The sequence below is a fragment of the Lampetra planeri genome, chromosome 10 (assembly GCF_965212315.1).
Source record: "Lampetra planeri chromosome 10, kcLamPlan1.2.h2, whole genome shotgun sequence".
NCBI lineage: Eukaryota > Metazoa > Chordata > Hyperoartia > Petromyzontiformes > Petromyzontidae > Lampetra > Lampetra planeri.
Window position 1 is genome coordinate 9360776 of NC_136116.1, and position 24837 is coordinate 9385612.

At 49.0% G+C, this 24837-nt stretch overlaps 1 protein-coding gene across 1 annotated transcript in view; it reads right to left on the minus strand.

The window, feature by feature from the left end:
• Positions 1–24837, minus strand: part of LOC144720987 (neuropilin-2-like) — a 43934-nt gene that overhangs the window by 7604 nt on the left and 11493 nt on the right. The window contains exons 4-11 of the mRNA XM_078598233.1: positions 24427–24672; positions 22455–22613; positions 20325–20509; positions 12891–13046; positions 10574–10718; positions 4767–4936; positions 2348–2545; positions 633–777 (exon numbers count right to left, since the gene is read on the minus strand). Of these exons, the coding sequence (XP_078454359.1) occupies positions 633–777; positions 2348–2545; positions 4767–4936; positions 10574–10718; positions 12891–13046; positions 20325–20509; positions 22455–22613; positions 24427–24672 (1404 nt within the window). The remainder of the gene's footprint in view (positions 1–632; positions 778–2347; positions 2546–4766; positions 4937–10573; positions 10719–12890; positions 13047–20324; positions 20510–22454; positions 22614–24426; positions 24673–24837) is intronic.

Here is a 24837-nt window from a genome sequence, read left to right on the forward strand (position 1 = left end):
AGATGTAGGAAGGAAGGGAGAAGTAATCCCCCACACAGTGGTCGTGGCAGAGGGGTCAGGCGCGATCAAATTCCACCTCCGTTCGGAACCTTCCTTCCCTGCCTGGTTGCGGTGCTGCGTGGTGCCCTCTTGGCCTTCGCCCGTGAGCTCTCGCTCGCAACAACAGCGCCACATTCACCGCGCCCCCCACCGCATGTGCGCGACCTGACATGACACCGCCAACTGCCTCGGTCTCAGGGGTGGGAAATCGGCACGGGCGCTCAGGTGGCAAAGCCGAAAGTGAGTACGCAGACAACTTCATGGTTTTCGCTCGATTTTACGGAAGCATCATTAGGCGTAATTATAATGAGCTGATTGCTTATGCACCCGAGTCACACGACAGATGACAAATAACGGTTATTACCAGAGGATCACTTTCAAGGGACGATAGATTCTTCAGCTCTCCGATGCGTGTGCAAGCTTTGCGCCACGTGTTTGTTTGGCATGACGTCTGGCGCTCCGAAGATATACTCTTTGTTCGAACGGGGAGCCCCCGTTTGCATTAAGGTTTGGGCCACGAGTGGCGAGCAGGGTACTCGCGAGCGACCGGGAAAAGCTAGCAACAAATCACTCGCGGTGCCATTCGCCAGTACCGGGAGCGTCGCACCCCAGGACCTCGAGCCGAACGCCGATTCCGTTGGTCGACCACTTCTCGGGGAAGAGGCGGAGGAAGCGGGCCAGCGTGGCATTTATTCGGCGAAGCTCCGGCTTGTCGGCATTGGAATTTCCTGGGAAGATCTGGGAACGTTCAAAAGGTGTCGAGTCTGAGACGAGAAACATTTTGCACCAATTTGCTAGGCAAAGTATAATGTGTCAGGATATTTTTAAAAAAAATGTGCCATTGCATAATACTTTGCTTGGAGTTTGGGCAACTGCCCAAAACATTGGCTCACTATATATTATTCAGTCACAGGACAATGATTGTTAGTGATGACTGTGGTACATTTTATCCAACAGTAATTTTATATCTGCTGGCAATGCAGTCTTGGGCCAAGTAAGACATTTTTCTGTACGTATTAATCATGATGACGGAATGAACTCGGAATGTGGTCATCATCATCATTATATGCTAAATGAAGGCCTCCCCAAACTGTCGCCAAGCTGTGATGTAAAGCAATCCACCTAGCACGTGCATACGAGCCGATTTCATCACTCCATCTCCTCTCTTCATTACCACTGGCCATAGTCCCTTTGAGTTAAGTGTCCTAATGACTTTTCTTAGCAGTCAAAACTATTCTTTAAACCTGCATGGTTTCTCATCCACGTTTTCATCTTTATTTTCTGTCTCCCAACGAAATGCTAAGCATGCATTACTCTCCGCTTCCTTGCATACTTTTCCGTTTCTTGTCTCCGTGCAAATGTGATAATTTCTATTTATGTTTTCGGAATTAAATAAATAAAACACTACATTAATGAATCTCTCCGCAACGTTTCCCCGGAGCTGGCTGCCTGCACCCCTGAGAGGCCGTTAGAGCCACGGCCGCCCTCATTAAATGGGCCCCCTGCTCAGCCTAACGCACGACTTGTCGGCATACGGGGGGGTGGGGGGGGGTGAGGGGGGGACACCCCACCGCAAAAGGACGGCCACGCTCAGCCTAATCTTCGTTGTCGGCGAGTTAATCTGCAACGCGTGCCGAGGTGTTACACTCAAGACGCCTCCGAGTTGAAGCGCCCCACCAGTGTTAGGTGTCGGCGCCAAATCGCGGTTTTATCCGGCAGAGGCGGGGGCACAGCCACAACTCACGGCCCCAAGGTTCTGGGGGGGTTGGGTGGAATTATTAAAACTGGGACGTGTGCCTCCCTACCCACTGAAGGTGCAAGCCCTGCAATTGCTCGCTCACAGAACTGCCGGTAGAAGAGGGCTTTCCACGAGAGAGAGCTTCCGGAGAACGCCACTAAAGCGTATATTGGGCCTACGCTGGCCAGGCGTCATCAAAGAGGCGGGATTACCAACACTATGCCCCGCAATGCGCCACCTACCAACTGCGACTAACTCTGGTCATGTAATACTCGGCGATTGTTCATGGAGGGAGTGATAGCCCCCGTTCTCACTGGGGCACTACCTATGGCCACTGTTGGGGCTCAACATGAAGATGACAATTAAGACAATGATGAAGATGGTGATAATGGTGAAGATGATGATGAAGACGATTATGAAGAAGATGATGACAATGATGATAACAATGATAAAGACGTTCAAAATGTTAACGATGAAGGCAATCATAATAATCAGTGACGACGAAGGCAAAAACCAAGACGACGACGAAGATGATTGCAAAGATGCCACGGACAATGACGGCGAGGTCACCTTGTCGGCGCCTGCCGGGTCCTGCACGCCGGCCCAGCTCTCCCCGTCGAGGCTGAGCTGGAGCCGGAAGCTGCGCACAAACACTTTACTCTCGGTCTCCAACGGCAGCCGCAGCGGGAGCCGCCGTCGCTTCGTGGGCCCGATCTTGGCGCCCTGCAGCAGCAGGCCACTCACCTGGCGAGTCGTCCCCAGGTCCACCTGCACGGAGGGGGGGGGGGGGGGTGCCATGGCACGAGACGCACACACACACACACTCGTCGGCCAGTCTAGAACGCGTGAGAGTCAAGCGACCTGCGAGCGTGTTTTCCACCGTGTTGACTATGTCAGCGACGATTCAGTCACCGCCAACCCGCCGCTGGTGACGGAATGGATTGTCTCAGGACGGGGTTGCCAATCGATGACAACATGGATTGCTCGTTGGGCTTGCGTTTGTCGTTTCGTTGGTGTTGCTTCTCACTGTATTTCTGGCTTGTACAATTTGTCAGATACTCATGTCACAAATTCTTTAATTCGCACACGAAACGTAAATGAATGATTCTCTTGTGTAGAATTCAATGCATGCATGTATGCAAAACAGATTAATAATTTTCACGTAATAACTCGATTTATCTATATGCCAAGTACTGGCCCAATTCAAAACCATGTTTAACTGTGAAAATTGAAAATACTTGATTACGTTTACTCAACCCTCAGTATTATTTCTTGATTGTGTAAATATTACGAGAAAAAATATGTAAATTAATTATCCAATTAAGCTAAGTTTAGTCAAAGAACTCCCCATGCTCGATACAGCATTGAAAGGCCTTCATCTAGAAGTGGAGTAACAAAAGGTTATAAACTATTACTAATTGTAAAGATTGTGACTGTGTCCACATCATTCCTGTGCAGTAGGGTCCAGTATTGCGATATTTTGGAAATTCCACAACAATGAGTGCCTTTCTAATTGTGACTTTTCTTTCGTGTTGTGCACGGTGCTTTTAGCGCCACAGTGCGTGGATTTGTAGCGTTAATTTTCATTTGTTTGCTGGTGACTTTCCGTATTTCATATCGGAATCGCCTCCAGTGCTGTTGCTTCTGGCGGCAATAACAGTTGTTTAAAAGTCTAATTATTTATGTTGTTATTTATTTTTTGCGGACAAACCCTGCGTCAGCTGTAGATGAGAAAGGCGCAATTGATGTCCGGTAGACAGCGACGTCGTGCAGGCGAAGGAACCTGGTATCTGCCGCAGGTTTCACGTGTTCTTCCACCCTACAATTATTTTGTACTAAGATTAATTCCAAACGGAACTGAACTCTAATCAGTCCAAATCGAAGGCAAAGCTAATCCTAATGAACGTGGCTTCCAATATACGGGTCTCCCAAGGGCAAAGAGAGCAACAACTCGACATTAATGTATCATGAACAGCTTGGTTGTTTTGTGAGGAAAGGGGAAAGTGGGGGATGCTAGGATGTGTTTAGTCAAGATCGGCTGTTAGCATGTCCCTGCTGTCGGTCTAGGAACTCCCCAAACGTATGCCCATGCTTTTTGGAAGTATCATGAGAATTTTAAATTTTTTACGAAGATTTTAGGGTCGGTTTTAATAATTCACACAGCATTGCTCTTCCCCTTGCTCAGAATACGTGTTCACTCGATCTTATGGATGGGCACATTCTGTGCCTTTTGGCACGTTTGTATGCATCAATTCGTCAATCGAGTTCAATTAAGCTCACACAATACACATATCGGCCTGTGAACGTAATATCATCGATGCTTTTCGATTTGTAAACGTTCAATGGAATGGGTTCACATCACCCCTGCAGGCACTAGAGGCGCTACTATGCACTCCAATGGGTTCACATCACCCCTGCAGGCACTAGAGGCGCTACTATGCACTCCAATGGTAAAAACTAAAATCGATTATTGGACTGAATTGCGATTCTCATTCACCGGGTGGGAGTGAGGTGGGTGAATTGTACCACCCCCTAGATGTATTTAGAACTTCGGTAACGACTCTGTTATCATTGTTGATGGTTTGAATGCTTTAAAAAAAAGAATGAAAGTGTTTATCCAATATGAACAACATTTTAGTCGCGTGCTTTATTGCTATTAGGGACACATTCCTGTTGAATTCCAAGAGATTATTTGCAAACATGCAAATAGGTTAAGCCCCGACAGGCACCCACCGGCTTCCGAACTGCTAATTCCAGACTTGCAAAGCCAAACGCACGCCGCATTTACATAACCCGTTCACATTATCGCGATTTACCAGAACTTGTTCAGATAGAATAGACAAAGAAAAAGAGGGAAAGAGCGTCCGGCGGCGGGGGGGGGGGGGGGGGCTAGCGGTGGAGTTGCCCAACACACGTGGGGGGGGGGGGGGCGGGGGGGCTAGCGGTGGAGTTTCCCGACACGTGGTTTGCTTGCGAGCGCGGCACCCACCTGGAGCCACTGCCCACCCGCCTGGGCGTTGGCGGGCACCCACCCGGATCGCGCGCTCAGCAGCCGAGCGGCCGGGGCCCCCCAGCGTGCGTCGCGGCTCGACGAGGCCGACAGCTGCCGGTCTCCGATCTCGCCCGACACCAGACCCAGCATCTCGGAGCACGGCGCGTCTGCGGTGGAAGGGGCCCGACGTACGCACGCGCCGCGCCGTTACGAGCAAAGACAAAAATTCCCCCGGATAGCCCGGGCCAAACTGTTGGGGCAAGTGCTGTTAGCACCTATATAAATGTTGTGGTTTCACGCTTCAACACACCGGTGGGCTAAAGCAGTGAACTATGTCTTTTGTCAACGTGGCACTTTTTTTGCTGATTGGCCGTGTCGGCTGGTGGAGGGTTATGAAACATTTATAAATAACGCGATCTAAACCCAAACACGTTGATTATGAGCACCTATGAAGGCCGGCACGGGCGCACGAGGTGGTGGGTGGGCACCAGCACCACGCCCGCCCGCCCGCGTCTCAACCAGTGGCGATGTTTACACACCGCAACAGGTACTCGTTTGAGGCTGAGTCGACCTAGGGGAGGCCCAGGACCGGTTCAGAAAATCGTCGCTGGTGCTGGCGCTGAGCGGAAATGAAACGCGGGTCGCCAGGTTGAAGCGCAGCAGTGCTAATCGCTACACCACCGCTCGCCATCATGCACACACGCGCACATACACACACTCACTCACACACCGATTGAGCCCTGTGCTACCGCAGAAGCGTGTACCCCCTTGAGACGTTAACTTGATTGCCATACTACCCACGGTGGGTCGCGTAGCAGTCAACGGGTTAAACTTTGGTTTTTCATTTAATCGAGTATATTTATAACTCGAGGATTACTAGAAGTTTGGTTTCTCATGCGAAGGTGGCCAGGTAGTTCAGGGGCTAATCCCTTGTCAGAACACCGAGTCGGCATCCGCTGAGATCCTGGGGTTGAATCGGTGGTTTCAACCACGCATAAATAAGTCGGGTTCTCAAGTGTAGCGAGTTGATCACGTGAGCCCGGTTGGTCACCAATGACTGCATAAAAAAACACCATCACATTAACACATTGGTTGCCATTACGACCCACAGGAAGTCAAAGAGCAGCAAATCCCGTTTAACGCCTCTTGCCTGATTCCTCCCACAGTGAACAAATCATCACTAGAGCCACAATAGATCACACTTGAGAGCCAACATGTTAATCCTGTCACCTCGATTTTCTCGTCTTCGTATTCACACCAGACATCATGAGTATGGCAATCAACTACATTCGTTGACAGTGTCACCGAAAAATACTCTTTGAGGAAGCCATTGGGGAAACCACCTCCAAAATGCTTGGTTAATTAGGGCTCAAGAACCCTAACATGGAGTGTGGTGGAGTGAGGGGGATAACGAGTCGAGTAGGATCAGATGCGATGGAAAGAGCTTGAGCCATGGACCTGCTCGTGGCCACAGAGGGAGAGGTTTATACCAGCTAGCCCGTATAAGACACTCATTGTCCCAATAGGCTATTAACTGGTAATATAAAGTGAACGAGAGGATAAAGTATACTATGATGGATAATACACTATTTTAAATCGAATTGCTGATTTATAATATGTTTGCTTTTTTAGCTGGTGCCATCAATTATATATATATATTTTAAAGATGATATAACCTGTCGTTAGAATTTTAAATGTGAAAAAAGGCAAAAAAAACGCAACACTCTCCATGCATACAAGTGCATATACGGCAACAAAAATTATCCAACAAAAAAACATTTATATGTTGCTCTCCGGCGAATGCTAATACAGTGTCGGCGCATTACATTATGATGTAGATTCGATGATTAGTGATGTGGTTTTAACCTTTGACCGAAGGTTAAAGATATTGCTTATTTCGGGAGCCAGCAATGCCCCCAGTGTGTACAGAGGCCGGCCCGTGCAGCGTTGCGAGCGCTGAAGACACGCCTGGGACAAACACGTGCGAATCCCATTACAGGCGGCATCGTCGCTCGCTCGCTCACTCGGCGTTCAGCAACGAAGCAGGGGGGGGAAATACCCGTAAATTCCACGTGGTGTAGTGGATGATGTGTGGAGAGGGCGGCACTAAGAGAGTTTCCGGAATTCATCATTGTCAGCCATGATCTGTCAACTGCTGGATGAAGGCCTCCCCGAAAGATTCTCGTCATCGCTCTCAGTCCTGCGATGCAACAATCCATCTTGCTCGTGCGCACGAGCCGATCCCTTCGCTGCATCTCCGCAGCGGTCGTGATCTCGGGGCATGTTCGTCACCTTTGGGCTGCCACTCTTGTCATTTGTCACAACCACTGGCTATCATCCCTTCTAGCGATTTGTCCACTTATTTTTCTGAATGGTCTTTGCGTGTGTTATTGTGTATGTTATGGGATAATGTAGCGGTTAGCGCGCTGCGCTATGAACCAGGCGACACGGGTTCGATTCCCGCTCACGGCCAACACCAGTGACGATTATCTGAACCGGTCCCGGGTCTCCCCTAGGTCGACTCAGCCTCAAATGAGTACCTGGTGCGGTGTGTAAACATTGCCACTAGGGAGACAAAGGCGGTCGGGCGTGGTGCTGGCCACCCACCCCCTCGTGTGCCGTTCCGGCCTTCATAGGTGCTCGCTAACAGCACTTGCCCCAACATTCTGTTCCAGGCTATATGGGGATCTTTGTCTTTATTATGGGATACATGCGTTCTTTTCACTGTCTCGGTGCAATTCCAAGCATGCTCCTCCCAGTGCCCTTGTTTTGTAAATATGTACCCTTGGCTGTGAGTCACTGCTGCGTGACACTAGTCTGAGGTTTTCATGGAAATTATACTTTAACGTGCATATTATTATGGTGATGTTATTGCCATAAATAGAATATTGTGCTCCCATACCGCTTACTATGTTATTGCAGTGACATCACGAGTGCATCATGATGCACAGCTGTACTAAAGTCTCGCTCTATAAAGAAAGCTGGGACACACTCATCTCTGAAGCAAGACCTCTTTGTGTGTTTTTGGTTTGCATCTTCCCTTGAATCAAAAGCACGGCTGGACTCTGTGACTCATTCTGAAATGTGTGTGTTTTGTCCAGATGATCGCCTGCGGTCAGTGACAGAATCGAGCCACATGTCAGCACAGCCGGTGGGTGAAAACATTCATTAGGGGGGGGGGGGGTGGGAGGCTGAAATACATTTGTTAATAAATTAAATGTTTTTAAAATAATTTATTTTTGGAGTGAAAATTTATATCCTAAAAAGTGACAGCGCAAGGTTGCCACGAGCAGAGCACGTGGTCAACCGACAAGCCCCAAGCGCATGAGTTTAGTCATTTGCGTCTGTCCACCACGCGTTCTGTTTGTATTGACCTTGTGCTCTCTTGTTTTTGGACAGAAAGTCGCCCCCCCCCCCCCCCCCCCAAAAGAAAATGTTAAATGTACGGCCACAAAGATTGAATCGGTCGATCGTGTGCTCTGCTCGTAGTGTTGACCTTGTGCTCTCTGGACGAGCATAGCTCCTGCCTGCTCCATGCTTGAACGCTAGAGCCGGTGAATAGGTTCGAGGGGGCTAAGCCCTGTTAGCCATGGGTACTAAGTGCACTACGTAATACAGCAAACAGCTTAAGGCTGTGCAAAATTAACGTGCTTCACACTGGCAACTTCAGGTCATCCGTGAGGACAATGCTGTCTTTTTGCTCAAGTGTTTCGGTAATGACAGGTCCCGAGCCCTTCCTTTCTACCCGCATTGACAAGCGCAGTGAAGTATGGTCAAACAATCCCCACGACGAACTACGCTGCTGGAAAGCTGTAATCCAAATAGTGGATTTCGAAAGTTCTGTAAAGAATTATAGTTAACTGCTATACCAATGTCAGTAAGAAGTTAGGACATATTTCGCATTCAATTGCTTTTTAAGAGTAGTTTGGGGAGAAATGTTTTTGTTAATGTTAAATTACCGGGCTTGGCTGTTGATTTAATCCATCTTTTCGTTACAACCTCAATTCATGGCAGCCATTATCAAAGCTTGCATGGCATGCATGACTCCATGATTGATTCCATCTGCAGCCTTCATCTTGGCCAACAGTTAATCACTTAAAGGTCACGCTGCATGCAACGACATGATAACATTGTCAGAGAATGTCTGAATAAACCCATCCCGATGATGCTTATGCCCAACATTTTTGGGCGCACTGAACACTCTTAACCCTTCTTCTTCTCTGCTTCAACTTCAAAACTTTCCGACGCTTTAAAAAGAGCAAAAACAACTTCATATTCTCAGGCCTGGAAACGAAAATGACCTGTTTCGGTGCCAATTCATCACGCTTCTATGACTCCGTGAATGGTTCTGACATGTGTTCATCCACAAACAATTCTAACAGACCTATCCCCCCCCCCTCCTACAATTTCGCGAAGGGATTCGCAAGAGGACGTTGCCACACGGGGACGTCGGTGCTTATTTGTTGTCGGACAACGACGCGCGAGCCGACTCGCTGGTGAAATTGTTCTTGCTCCAAACAAAATCCGATTCGTGAAGGGTTAACAATCGGTAAATGAAAGCCCAAGAAAGTCGGCGAAAGGGCAATTTTAATCAGCCTCCCGGTTGACGTCGCCATTTGTTCGAAAATGTAATCGCACGGGCACAATTGCTCGCATATATTTTCACGATAACCATTTTAACTAACAATTAAGGGCTGACTGATAGCTGATAAAAAAAAAAAAGTTAAATTGGCATCCTGGATGGCAATTGTTCGGTGACGGTTCATTAGACATCGTCACTCCGAGTCTCTCTTATCGGGATGGCGTGCAGTCCGGGCCGATTATCCCAGACGCCATTCACTCCACGTCTCCCCGAGGGGGATCCTGGAATCTGATAGACGAGCGCGAGCAAACGAACGAGCGAGCAAGCGAGCGAGCGAGCGAGCGCGTGTACGTGCATTCTGCTCCGGTCTGCTTCTATTCCAGACATTTAGACACGGAGATATAAATTTCACGCCGGAAAGCCACCAGTGAACATTTAACCACCTGGGGTAGTCCTCAGGGACATTTATTTTTATATTTACTTACTTATTTGGGGGTGGGGGGTGTGGGGGGGGCCTCTAGGGTGAGGTTGGAGCACAGTGGGAGGGGGAGAGGTCAGGAGGATTAACCGGACGAATGCCCCCTTCGTGTGTTTGGGGCAAGGTCTTTTTTTTTTTCACAATAATTTACCAATGTCCAGATGGCATGCCTCGTCGGAGGTTGTTGACAAAAAATAACAAAGGGGGAAGAGGGGGAGGACGCATGGGATAAGGCTTGTGTTGGCACTCGGGCACGCGGGTGCATGTCGATACATACGGAGCGCTCGGAGAAAACACGTCGGAGCATTCGGAGAAAACACGTCGGAGCAACGTGCAACACGCCAGGAAGAGAGGCGGCCATCCCAACGTGAGCAGCGTCAGGCACGGACACACAGATGGAGAGACAGACAAACAAAGGAGAGAAGCAGAGGAATACAGACAGATGGACAGACATACAGCCAAACAATCTGTGCAAGTAGACACACAGGGGCATACAAAAATAACACAGAGAAGCAGAGGAAATGACAGAGAGCGAGAGTGAGGGACGTAGGGAGGGTGAGGGATTTTTCTTCTACCAAAAAAAAAACTCATTAAAAAAACATACACGGCAGATGTGAGTGTGTGAGTGGGCGAGCGAGTGAGAAAGGGAGCGAGTGAGTGATGGAGCGAGTGAGCGAGTGCACGAGCGAGCGAGCGAGCGCACAAGCGAGTGCACGAGCGAGCGAGCGCTCGGCGCTCACTCACCGGAGATGTGACAGCCGTAGAGCTCCAGCCGCAGACCCAGGCCGCCGCGCCACCGCACGGGCTTAACGCGCACGTACCGCGCCACCACGGCCTCTGCAAAGCGGTGCAGGGCCACGCCACCATCGTCGCGGTTACCCTGAATCACCTGCGGGGAGCCGGGAGTGGTGCGAGGGAGGGGGGCAGAGTGTGGTGGCGGTTTGTGGTTGTGGTGAGGTAGCAGGCGATAGAGGTGCACGAGGGGTGGGGGTGCATAAAAATGCGGCATCCCATAGAGAGACCCCCCCCCCACCCCCGTATGCACGGTCGCAGGACGTACAAAGTGTGAAGTCATTTATGGAATGTTCAGGTTTTTTTCCTTCCTTTTGGTAGTTGTTTACGGTTGGACCTCCCCGCGCGATGCCACCGTCTGCACTGTAACTCTCGTCTGCATGGAAACAATGATTCCACCTCCCCACGTTGCCTTGAACAGACTGTTGGTGGCAAGTGTCGTTAGCGAGCACCTATTTAGAAGGGCAGGGGGAGGTGTAGCCAGCAGCACATGCCAGCTTGGCTAGGTGGACTACCCGCAACAACCTAGGGGAGGCCCAGGACCGATTCAGACATCACTCTCCACTGCTATTAGCCATGGCTGGGAATAAAATTCAAGGCTCTGGGTTCATACCGCAGTTCATTAACCACTGCGCCATTTCTCACACACACACACATATGCACACAATGAAATGGTTAACCTAAACATTCTTCGTGGCATGTGTTCTCCCCTTCCTTATGAAACAAATCAAATTCCATTTTCCCCTAACGAAAAAAAACATTCAACGTAAAGTGGCAATAAGAACGCCTGGCATCAATTAAACAGGAGCTCGCAGTGATTTACTGCGAGGGTAAAATAAATAAAAAAAAGTTGCAGTGCGGCGTGTGGTTGTGCTTCAAGGAGGCGTCACAAGAAAATGGGGAGGAGAGACAGAGGAGACGCTGGGCCCAGTGTCAGGTTTTTCCCCATTTTCACACGCAGGAACGTGCACGCTAGCGCACGAAAGGTTAACCGAAGGCACGAGGAAGTGATTGGTGGTGCACAAGGGCTGAGCTATCAAACAGAAATGACCTCTCACGTGCAAGCCGCCCGGCTTTCAATTAAAGCTACGTCTGGTCGAACTGTCTGCGATGACATTTACCCATCTCACTCCAATTGATCAGTCGATTTTCCTTATTGATTTCAAATCACCACACCGACCGCACGGTGTTTGCGTGACCGAGAAATGCAGGGCCGAGGGCCGTCGCCTCCCAATGCTGGTGCCCGATGGCGTAGCTGTCGAGTTCGCAGACGGCGCAACTGCACCGAGGGCCACGGACCAAAAGGGGCCCGGGGCACGGGACTATGAAGGAGGAGGAGATAAATTCTACGGGGGAGGCATTATTGCATTCCTTGCACCAGGGTCCATGCCAACCCACGCTGCGCCACCGGCAATGACCCGACACGAGCCGCGAGAGATGGAGTATGATTTCGCACAGGATTTTTAGGCGGGGTCAACGTTACGTGCCTTGACAGGTGAAACGTGTTCAAACCACCACGGTGGAACATAACTTAACGTTAGGGTAACATGGTGTGTGTGTGTGGATGACTGTATAATCTGAATGTGATTGCTACTGGAAATAATTCAGAGCCCTTGGCTCCATCTAATAACTTTCATTGGCTCCCAGTTCAATTATCGTTTTTTGTGCAATCTAAAATTTTACCTCCCGGATATAGTGGGACTCTTGCAGCTAATAGTGCGTCACCCTGTGTCAGAGAATAGCCCCAGAATACGCTAAAACAAGTACAGCGCAAGTCAGTTCTATAAGCCTCTTCATCCACCCTCGGGGCATACATTGAACATATTTAACATATTTGTTTAGTGCAGTCATCGCTGACCAAGCTGAAGCTTTCAACTCGCGGTTTAAAATGCGCCTCTGCGGCCGTCTGGAACGCTCTTCCTTCTGATATTAGGAAGATTCCGGAACCTATGCCCTTTTAAATCCAGATTGAAAACGGATTTCTTTAGAACTTATTTTTCGCGTTAAGTTTGTCGTCCTTCACCCCGCACCTCCGATTAGCACCGTTAGCTACGTACGGTGCGAAATATATTCAGCATACACTCAATTGAAAACCTGGCATAATCACAGGCGGCACAAGCCCAAATTCAAGCCCAGGACTGTCAGTAGAGCTGGCTTAGCGCTTTGACCCCGAGCCACCCGGCCACTTCTTAAACGAGGCAGCGTCGACGACGCACGCGGCACCGCAAATAAACCCCTCGGATCAGGGGGTGTGAAAATTGACTCCCACCTTGTTCTTCTCGACGTCACGGTAAACGGTCCAGTCGCTCCCCGAGGTGCTGTACTCGAGCCGGAAGGCCGTGACGAAGCACGGCGCGCCCGTCGAGTTGGACGCCAGCGCTCCCTGCGTGGCCACCGCACCCAGACGCACGAAGCGCAGGTCGACCTGCGCAGCAGGACAACACAGCAGCGCCCGCTTAGCCGGCCGCCATCGTGGGCACGAGCCGTCTTGTCCGGATCCCACCAGGGGCCGACCGCGCTGAGCCGGACAAACAACCCGAGCTGTGGTTAATAATGATGGTGATTATTGTGGTTGTTGTTTTTTTTGTAAAAGTGTTCAAATTCATCCTTGAGAGTTGTATTTGTGCAAGTTGTTTAACAGTTTACCTATTGGGATTTTGTTTTCCTCGGTTTGTTTTCTTGATGGAATGATTATCACTGGAATGATGTATTCGTCTTCTTTTGTGTCTTTTTTCCCCAATGTATGCCAAGTCTATATATATATGCCAAGTCTGGAGACACGTCACGAGCTGCAGAATCCATAACTACCGCGGAGTGGCACAGCACCATGTGTTAATGAACTGTCCGAGGAAGTGAGCATCACAGAACTACTTATGTAATCCCTTCGAGTTACCTCACAGCCACAGACTACGGCGGCATTCCCTCTCCAACCTGCCTTGCTGAAGAGTAATGTTGCCGAATTAAGAGAAAATCCCATATTATTGTGATGCTGTTATTTGTGCAGTCATTGGTGACCAGGTTTGAGACCATGAAATAATACACTTGAGAATTTGGTTAAAATCACCGGCGATTGACGCATGTGTACGTAACCACATAAAAATAAGTTAAAAAAATCTGCCTAATAGCTGTACAAGTACAATAACAACAACAAAACTCAACACATCCATCAATAACACTACCTTATTAAGAAAATGTGCAAAACAAGTGATGCTTAGCAATGGCCTTCTTCACAGCACAGAGAGGCGTTTAATTTGAGTACTTCACAATTTCCAATACTAAACAATGCACATTCTGCAACACCGTGTTGCCACATAAATAAATATAGATGGGTAATGAGGATGATGCATGTCTCAGAATGGTGCTGACGTCTGTAAATACCACCACCGCCCCCCCTACTCATCAAATCACCAGGACACTGTTCATTGCCGCACCCACAGACACACTCTCTTCCGGTGAATTGGCCGGTCCGAAAATACACAGTTTGCCGAACACTTGTGAAATTAGGGTAAAAAGAGCAGGCTACAGAGCTTGCGGTGCAGCGATTCAACGGCCATATTGCAACTCTGCCATCATGCTGAGGAAGACGGAGAGCTGTGAATGAAAATAATACATCACGTGCGCCGGTGTTGTTTTAGCTGGCTCTCAGAATTCCCCGGTTACTACAACGATGCCTTCACAAGCGGGCTCTGGCAACGGTTCGTCTGTTTTTCCCTGAGCAGAGACTCCTTTTGGATGTGCTTTCGGGTCATACCGCACGCGGCTCGGCACGGCGTCCCAACACTTTTCGCTCCACATGCCGGGAGCTTCTTCAAAATCGATCGCAGACTGCAGATTTGCTCTGAGCAGGTGCAAGCAAATGATTGATGGTCGAATGCGATACGCTGCAATCCGTTTGTTGAATCGTTGCACTCTTAGCTTGGTGGCCTCCACGTGTATTTGGCTCGTACCGTGCGTTGTACTGCGCATTGCCCGATGTTTGATTCCAAGTGAACCGAAACTAAATTATTGCTTATTTTACCAGGAAAGGCCCACTGAGCTAGAGATTTTTGTATAAGTGACCTGGCCACAAATGACAGCTCGACGAAACGGCTTATCACGTGGAAATCTAAAGCAGCCAGATACTCTAAACGCACGTTGATTCTAAATGTTGATGGGAAAAACCGGAGGACCCGGAGAAAAATCCACAGGACCATGGGGAGAACATGCGAACTCCACATATACAGGCGTCGGGATCGAACCCACGACCTCCTGTATACCAAACAGCACGCATTATGGCCCGACACACATCAGGAAGCTGTACAGCACAACTGCAAAAAGCTATGCCGGTAATTAGAGACTCCGATTGCTGTTTCTTCTTTAACTGGGTTTGACAACAATGAGTGCTTCTTGATTTTAATTGGCTAAATCCAGCGGCGATGCTCCCTGTGGTCCTTCGTAGCAGCCTCTCCAAAGTGGCGCCACGGTGCAAAGATCACCTTGATGCGGCTACTTACTACCAAAGCAAGCACGCTCAAGATTGAAAAAAGATGGACATTTTTAGTGAATTGCTGAAAAGTATTTCGATTAAAATTTTAAGAGGACATTAATTTTTTTTACATACCTGAGGTCTAAAAAAACAATAATAATAATATGCACTTTACATGACTTGTGTCGTATTTAGTCTTAAGAATGAAAGACTTACGAATGCTCGTTAATGGGTTAAGGCCATTAAAGAATAATGGACGCCTTGCAGAGACAGAAATAGTCCGTGGTAGCTCATCATCTGAGTATGGGGCCACGGGGTCCGCGGCTCCGCATTGGCAAGCTCAGCGCACTTAGTGCCCTCGCGCAGTGTGCGGGACCTGAAGCTCTGCTGCTCCTTCACATCCTTGCTGGTGTTTACATTTTTTGAGTTCCGATTCGCTGGAGAAAAACACCAACACGAGGACGAATTGCCTCACGGGTGTATCCCTCGAGGTAAAACGTCAACTGTGCTCTCTCTTGGTGTGGTGTACACTTTGCACTTTGTTTAAGGCATTTCCATGCGAGATGAAGGCATTCCCCCATACTTCGCAATGCTAGTCAATGGAGGTTGGTGAAGGTGGGCTTGTCATTGATGTTAGCCATAGGCCAGGAAACAAACTTTGGTAACCAGGTTTGTGACATTATCTTGACCGTTGTTCCATTACTTTCCCATAACCCGACTATGTTAATATTAAAGAGTCATGATATTGATTTTTAAGTCGTCGTGGGGTTGGGCAGGGCCTTGGCCAAGGGATGAAGGACTGTGGGTGAGACTAATGATGCAGTAGTAGCCAAAGGAGGGAACACACCTGAGAGCAAGTCTCACACGGAGACAGAACAATTAATTCAGGTCACTTTTATTTCTCAAGAACTGTAAGCGATGGCTACGGCTTGGGCAGACCTTAACCCACAAACGAATTTAAATATGCAAGTTATGCAAATGTTAATTATTTTTTTAGGGCAACTCTAGCAATTTGAAACGCTTTGCAGTGGCGCTGGCAAGTATAACTCTGATCACACGCTCACACTAACCGCAGTTTACACTTGTCTGCCAACACTCCGCCGTTTTTTTTTCTTCCCTTTCCCATTCCTCGGCATCATTTTAAATTTGGACGTGCCCTCAGGCTCAAAATATAGCGAACGTGAAGCCAGGGGATGCGCGAGCGCCGTGCAGACACCGAAACCGGCACCACCGACCACGACCGGCGTGCGCTCGCCCAGCGGCCAGACTTCAGAAGCGGCGCCGTGGCGCACAAAAGCGCTTTGTGAATTTGCTCAACCTCGGCGGAAAGAATCGGGAATGAGGGCTCAGGTCCCATCACGACCGCTCCGTTGAGACCCCAAGAAAAATAAGACCTCCTCCCAGGAGGACGCGCGAGGCACGCCGACACATTTTCTGGTTTTATGCCGCGTTTTCTCGGACTCGCTGGAAAACTTAGCACCGCTCCACCCGGCCCATGCTCCCCCCCCCGCCGCCCTCACCCACTGAGGGATTTCATTCCAAGCTTGACGCCTCTGCCCCGGACGTTTACAGCACGGCTCGTGGGTTTCCGTAGTTCAACAGCATAAACGTTGCTCTCCCTTAACTCGTCGCCCTTTGTTCCCCAAGCTTCTCCCCCTTCGAATTACAACGGACCGTTTCTTGACAGAGGTCAGCAGGTTTTTATAGTTTTTTTGTTTAAACCTCATTTCTCCCTCCCCCCCCCACCCCTCGGTAATGATGATGTTATCCAAGTTGTAATACAGTAATGTTAATTATTAATATATCGTTGGCCGAAGCCAGAACGTCCCTCTTCTTTTGGCCGACGAGTGCTTTTCAGGAGCGCGTGTTGCGCTGTCCGAGCCCGGCCTTGCAGGGCCCAATTTTTTTCATTCCTTTCATTTCTCTACGTCAGGTGTCGGCGACGCTAATTTTATAAACTCAGAATGCGTGCATCAAAACCCTTTGCCGTTTGAGACTCTTTTCTTACATGTCTGGCATTGTGCCGTACAAAAAAAAAAGAGAGAGAAAAAAAATTAGTCAAATAATAAAACTATTTTAAAAAAACGTGCAAACTTTCTTACAGAAACTCGACACTCCAGTTCGGCTTTTCCACATGCGAGGCGCCTTCGCTTGTGCAAGCGAGCACGGAGCTCCCGTCACGGCAGAGAGTCACGGCACACGCACGCACGCCCGGCAGTCGGGCTCAGGTTTCACCTCTCTTGTGAAGTTCAGATTGTTGGAAGGGGGCTTGCGGTGTGTGTAGTAGCGTACACGTGTGTGCCTTGGCTTACGCTGCCATTCACAATCTGACACAGACGTGGGCAAAAAAAAAAAATCCCGTTAAAGAAACGAAAAATACTTCAATAAAAAAATGCCTGCCTTTTAGGCTGAAGGAAATGGCTCAAAATGTATGACAGTAACTTTCCAATTGCCATTGCAATTGTGTTAGTGTGCCGAGCATTAAGCAATGATTACCCTGTTTGTTTCTACATGGCGATGCAAAGAAAAATTTAGGTAAATGATATTTTCATGCGAAAAATTGCAGACTTTTTGTCAGTCCGCTGTGGATGAAAAGTACCCCACATCGTGTTGGTCACGGGAGTCGTTTGACCATATTTGACCATTCTGGTCAATGTGGTTGATGAAGGGGGTGACCCAGGTTCAGTTGACATATCACTCGCCGCTGGTGCTAATAACCGTGGCTGGAAATGAAACTCACGTCGCCAGGTTTATAATGGCGTACACTCCCCACTGCACCACTGTTCCCCCCACCAATGCAATCCAACCAGGACAGTATGTATACCAAGTATAAATAGTTCTGCCTTACAATAAAAGGGACGGAAAAAGTAATCGGCGCAGCAAGCATTTTCATCTCTAACCCCTGGAGAGAACAGAAAATCTCTGCAGCTAATGCTCAAACACAAAGTCATGAGTGTGATCGTGGGATTAGTGGACCCTGAATGTTCCATTGTTCTCAGAGATTTTTTGTAAATATGCTATACACACCTCATCCACTCTGCTTATTTGATGACTAACTGGTAAATTAGTAAAACAGTAACCGTTTCCCGAATCAGTTACCAGTTCCGAAAGGCAGGAACCGGTAATCATGTTGAGTGAAGTTTTTGTAACAAATGTACCGATCGGCTCACGCGAATCTACAAACAGCACGGCGGCCTAAGATCACCGCGTGATATGTTTGCCCTCGTTTCTCAGTTATAATGTCAAGGCGCAACGCTGAAAATGCTTTTCTCAAACCACTGCCGGCAGTGTCTACTCTTCCACACGGAACAGGTGTCTGAGAAGAGATCGGCGGTCCCAACACTTTACCCCACAGCAAGCGGGCTACCGATCAATTAACAATGAAACATGGCTAAACGTATGGTTTAGCCGTGTTTGTTTGTTCAAGTACACCGTGATGACTTAATTCAAAATTGTCTCATGGTTGTCATTGTTTGGCTTGCATCCCACTGGGATTTTTGCACACAGCGTTGATATACGGTGTTTTTTTCTGGAAGACTTTGCTGTTCTTTCCTGGATTTTTCTGTTGCGCGTAGTCACTTGAGGATGTTCTTTGTTCATGTTTTTGTTTATTGCGGTTGCACAGAGCTATACCTAATAAATGAAACTGAAAACTGAAACTCAAAAAATGTGGTACGCCCATTTATAAGGGTGGGTGGGTGGACAGAAGGGGGGAGGGGTGCGGAATTAAGAAACTTGCCCCATTGTTTCAACTGCCTTTCTGGATTACAAGTCCAGAAGTCCAGAAGTGTGCCAACCATTACACCATGGCAGATAAACATGTTACGTTCATTTCTACACATTTCGTGGATGATCGACAAACCGGTGAGCAGTTATTTTTTCCGTTTTCTTTCATGCGGTTACCGGTAACGCCATTTTTTCCCGTCTACTTACAACCTGAGTAAAAACCAAGCAACGAAATAATGTGTTGCTGCCTCCAGAGGCCCGGGTTACGTCTGTGCATCTGTTTGTATCGCGAGATCACCCACAGCGATGATTTGTCTCCAAGTGCAACCGACGATGCGGGAAGGTGTCATCACCAATTAATTTCGGTAAAAAGAAGAGAGGAATATATAGATGGGGGAAAGAGCAGTCAGCAATTATATAATTATATACACGTAAGATAAACATGGCAAAGGGAAGTCGTCAATAATAATAACAATGGCCTTTATTTACTAAGGAAAGCCTAATGACTTTATCAGGAGGATCCTGCATTGGGATGTTTGGCCAGCGAAATGAGTGGATATTTGGCTTAAAGTGGAAGGAAAGTGGAGCACCCTGAGAAAACCCACCACACATGCGCGAGTTATATAGAATCCACTGCTGCACTGCCATCTATCATTAATATCACGTTTGATTAACCCATGGAAAACCTCACTGAGTCTCAAGACTCGGTGAGGAGGGTCCTGCCAAGTTTTCCTCAGCAGGGGGCGATTATTGGCTATGTATATTCCAATGGAATTATTTACGGGTCAATTTTTACATTGTTGCCAACTTTGCAACAAAAAAATGCAGACACACAATGGCCTACTCTTGCGAATGGCGTCACAGGATCTCTGCCGTCCACCGTGAAGCAGACAGCGCATATTCTTTCGGCTGCCCTGCTCCCCAGTATGCACCGGCAGTCTCCCTTCCCGGCACTAACTGTGCTCAATCCTGCTTAGCTTCTGACATCAGATGGCATTGGATGCATTCAGATCAATTTTGGTGTGTTGTGTCGGGTGAGGAAATGATCAGTTGGCTGAAGTAGGCATGTGAAGAACTAAACTAACAAAAATATATAAAACATTTCTTTTATTTTACAAGGTCAAGGCCCACTGAGCTATATAGCTCTTTTTCAGAAGCCACCTGGCCACAAATGATAGCTCAACAAAGTGGTGGATCATGTGGATATTTACAGCAGCCAAATACTCTCAACGCATGTTTCTAAATGTGTAAGGGAAAAACCGGAGGACCCAGAGAAAGATCCACATGACCACGGGGAGAACATGCAAACTCCAAATATATACAGGCGTCGGGATCTGGATTGAACCTACGACCTCCTGCATACCAGGAGAGGTAGTTAACATCTCGCCTTACCGTGGCACCCCTAGTATCCACAGCCATGAGTGTCCCCGACGCGGTGTGCCGGGTACGAAAATAGCTTCCGGGTCGTTAACTCGTACGGACACATCTGCAACGCAGCCCGGTTCGCGTTACCTGGAGCCACTCTCGCGCGGATTCCGTGGGGGCGTGGACGCACGCGGCACCGGCGTGGTGCAGCCGCGTTTGCTCGGCGCGCCACCGCTCCGCGTAGAAACCCGGCGACGCCGAAATCTGCTCGTCGAGGATCTCGCCCGACTCCATGCCCAGCGGCCGCATGCACGCCTCCTCCCCGTGGCGGCCTGGATGCGATCGACGGAGGATAATGAAGTAGCCACACGCTTCTAAGAACTTGTGAGTAAAAAAAATATAACAGACTCATTAAACGTAATCGTAACTATAGAAGGCTCTTGGCACGAAGGCTTATGCAGCCGCATGCAAATCCCAAGTGCGGTCTTCCGGCTGAGGCCGCGTGTCGAGCGATTCTTCTCTCAAGCTTTCACCACGCTTTACTGCTGGCATCAAGAAAACGAGTTCATGATAAACCTTGAGAGAAGATATATTATAATTGGTTTTTTTACCCTTTTATCTGGCAACAAAACTGACACCTTTTTTACAAGGAGTCATGTTTGCATAGACCACAATACCTGCAGTCATAATGCAAACAAAAAACATAACTCTGATAATGTATGCACTGTCCTTGAAGTTGATTGGTCCACACCCGAGACAGCTTTTCTTAGAGCCTAGTCTCACATGGTGTTGGATCAGATGACGCCAAAAGGCGCACAACTCAAAGACAATGCACCATCAGAGTATTTACCAATTATCATATTTTTTACTGGCAAATAAGGTTCCAATGGTGAGAAGAAATATGCTCAATATGTGGCCTAACCTGGAATTCTACAATTGTAATAACAGGCCTTTTTTGTAATGTAACCCCGCTACGTTTACACTGAAAAGTCGGAGCAACAATGAAACGTATTTGAAACAGAATTGCTCTGAATTTGTTTGTTGCTCTTTATCGGTCACGACTGGCTTTTGTGGGATGTAGTTTATACATTGTTTTTACTGTAGCATCCTGATCATAACAGCCTGCGATTAGATGGAACATCCAGTGTAAGCCTATTTAGCCTTGAAACTTATTCCCTGGGTCCTAAATGCATTTATCTGACAAAATATAAAGGGTACGTGCATTTTCATCCTGTTTGAGAGCAGAAAAAAAATTTGGAAAGACATAAAACATTGATATCCATCCCATCAATCTTGCAAGTAATTTTTAATTCAAACAAATGGCTACCGTTTTTAAAAAAAGAAGTGAATTCGGAAACTCGGTAAAACAAAGGATCGAGGCAAATGGGATGTGAATAATGACCCAGAGTCAGCCAAATGAAATCAATGAGTGGATCTGACCGTCTGTGTTTCGCGCGTGCTTGGCCTGCGGCTGCTGGAGACTGCGCTCGAGTGGGTGGACCGCGCGTGCGCACGCGGCGACCCCGGCTCCGTCTGTGTCTGCACGATGATTTGTTATTGTGCCGACTAACCTCAATGCTGCCGGGGACGGTGCGGTGAGGCCGAGCTCACCGCTGCATTCGCACCTCAACCCCAATCCCCCACCCCCCCAGCCCCTACCCCCAGCTAATCGTGACCCTTCCCCACCCCTCCTTTACTCTCCTGAATTTGGCTGGGATATTTGTTTTTTATCCTCTCTCGTTCCAAAGAATCGCCCCTCCCCTCACAGCCCTGCAAACGGGTCAAAGGTGTATTTGTGCAGATGTTTGGGCAGTGATAGCACAGCTTTTCGGAGATTTCCGGGTGAGAGATCTTAGATTTGAATATTCCCTGGGACGAGCGCTTTGCACTCTTCGTGTTAGTTTTCATTGTTTTGTTTTATTGCTACACGTGTTTACCATTGTTTTAGGTGGGAAATATTAAAAATCGTGAGCCTCCGAACTGTTTGATAGTGGTTCTTTAAAATATTATGACAGCGCCGCACACTCTCTTTGTTTCTAGGTTAGTGTCGGATCGTTTTCCCCGCCTGCCGCTACGTGGAGTGGTGTGGTACGTTACAGCCGTGCCATCCTGTCTCGTTGAGCGCTGTACCGTCGTGGGTGACATTGCGCGCCCTTGGTCCTGCGTCCTCCCGTCTGGTTCTACCATACCGCGGACGGCACTTTTTTTAGTTTGAGTTTCGTTGACACGCGCGCGCGTTTCGGTTTTACATCGGCTCGATCCCGTCGCGCGCCGTACCCTGGCGGGTGACGTTGCGGCGGGAGGTGGTGTAGGAGGCGGAGAAGCCGTCGCGCGCCACCTCGGCGTCCGTGTAGAAGGAGAGCGACAGGATCCCCGTGGAGGAGCGCACAAGCCCCGGGGAGCGCGTCCCACAGAAGCGCCCCACCAGCAGCCCCACTGCACGCCGCAACCACAGCCCCCCCGGCCACAACATCAGCCACACTACTTGCCACAACATCAGCCACACTACTAGCCACAACATCAGCCACACCCCCGGCCACAACATCAGCCACACTACTGGCCACAACATCAGCCATATGAGCGGCCACAACATCAGACCACAACAACATCAGACCACAATATCATTCTAGCCACATTACCGGCCACACCATTAACCACACCTCCCAACCACACCATCGGCCACACCATCGGCCAAACCACCGGCCACAACATTCGGCACACAAGCGGCAGCACCACCGGCTACACCAGGGGCCACACCGTACATGGGGGATCAGGGTGGGGGTATAGGAGGGGCATTTAAAGACTGGGCTCCTCACCGAGACACATAAACAAACACCAATGTCCCTCCCTGCATCCCTACTAACAAACACATGCTGCATTCCAATTATTTTTGCGAGGACTCATGTTTAACGTCAGGGACTGGATTTTTCATACAGGTAAGGTGGTATATGGCTGTACAGACGTAAGTAAAGCTGCAGGCCTGAAGAGGAGGTGTCGCGTCGTGCAGGTATAACAGTATAAAGATGTGGGGGTATTACAGATGTGGAGCCGCACAGGTGTATGTAAAGATATACGATGTGGGGCTGTATATCTGTACAGACCCTCGGGCTATATCAAGATGTGCTGCTATACAGCCAAATTAAAAACATGTGGCTCAACAGAAGTACATCAACGGTCCTATGAAATTCCATCCCCACATTAGAGACCGCACAGACTCAAGCCTACGCGAACATCACGCTAAACGACACATTTACAAGCAATCACGACAACAAATGTCTCGATTTAAATAACCGCAGCTCAAAGCGCCGGGCTTAATTGAGAGGCAACTTTAGGGAAGCAGAATGCAATGGGGAGGGGGTGGGGTGGTTATGGCAGGAACACATGGGAGGAGGGGGACGAGAGGGAGGAGGAAGGGAGAGAGAGAGAGAAAGAGCGTGACATTTGGGTTCCACCGAAACAGAATCTGTATTTATAGTGGAGGAATCCGGTGAGCTATAAACCTCTTTTTCACAGATGTCCAGCCGGGGCGGGTCAGAAAGTTACACTAAAAAGACAACAGGAAAGGTAAGAAAATCACGAAAAAAACTATACAGTTTTTTTTATTTTACCAGGTAAAGCCCACTGAGCTACGAGCTTTTTTTTTTCAGAAGCGACCCGGCAGCAAATGATGGCTCAAAGAAGTGGCTCATCACGTGGACATTTATGGAAGCCAAAAGAAAATGTCAATAATCTAACTAACAGATGTGGAGCTGTACAATCCACCTTCCCCCACACCTCTGATTAGCATGGCTGGCTACGTACGGTGCAAAAGAAGTTCAACACATACAGATACACATAGACAAAGATCCCACATATAGCCTTAACAGACTGTTGGGGCAAGTGCTGTTAGCTAGCACCTATGAAAGCCGGCATATAACACGCGGGGGTGGGCGGCCAGCACCACGCCCGGCCGCCTTTGTCTGCCCAGTGACGATGTTTACACACCGCGCCAGGTCCTCATTTGAGGCCGACTCGACATAGGGGAGGCCCAGGACCGGTTTAGATAATCGTCACCGGTGTTGGCCGTGAGTGGGAATCGAACTCGGGTCGCCAGGTTCTGTAGCGCAGCGCGATAAGCTCTACACTACCGCTCCCCCCCCACACACACACACACAAGTTTCTGCACGCTCGCACGCACACGCACACACACACACAATTCCGCCGCGAACTTCACGACGACGATGTGCGAAGCGGCCGCGTGCCCCCTCACCGTGCGGCAGGCCGTCCCACACCTCGAGCCGGTCGTACTGGCACGCCAACGCGGGCTCCACGGCCCCCGGGGCCCTCGTCGCGCCCTCCAGGTGGAAGTGCGTGAAGCGGAGCGACAGTTCCACGCCGCTCCGAGCTGCGCGGATCACGTAGGTGCACGCCAGGAACGGCGGGTACTTGTCCGGGAAGCCAGGAGACGACACGACGCCCGCGGGGCCCGACAGGTTGCGCGAGCACGCGTCCGAGCCTGCGCCCAGTTCACAAAAGTAAAAAAACCCCGAGCACAACGAGACACGTGACCAACTGTGCTAATTGAAGGGGGGGGGGGGGACAACAAACTAAAAGAAAAAATATTTTTTTAAGAAATTAGTTTCCTATCTAGATTAAAAAGTGCATAGCTCCAGTGGCTTCC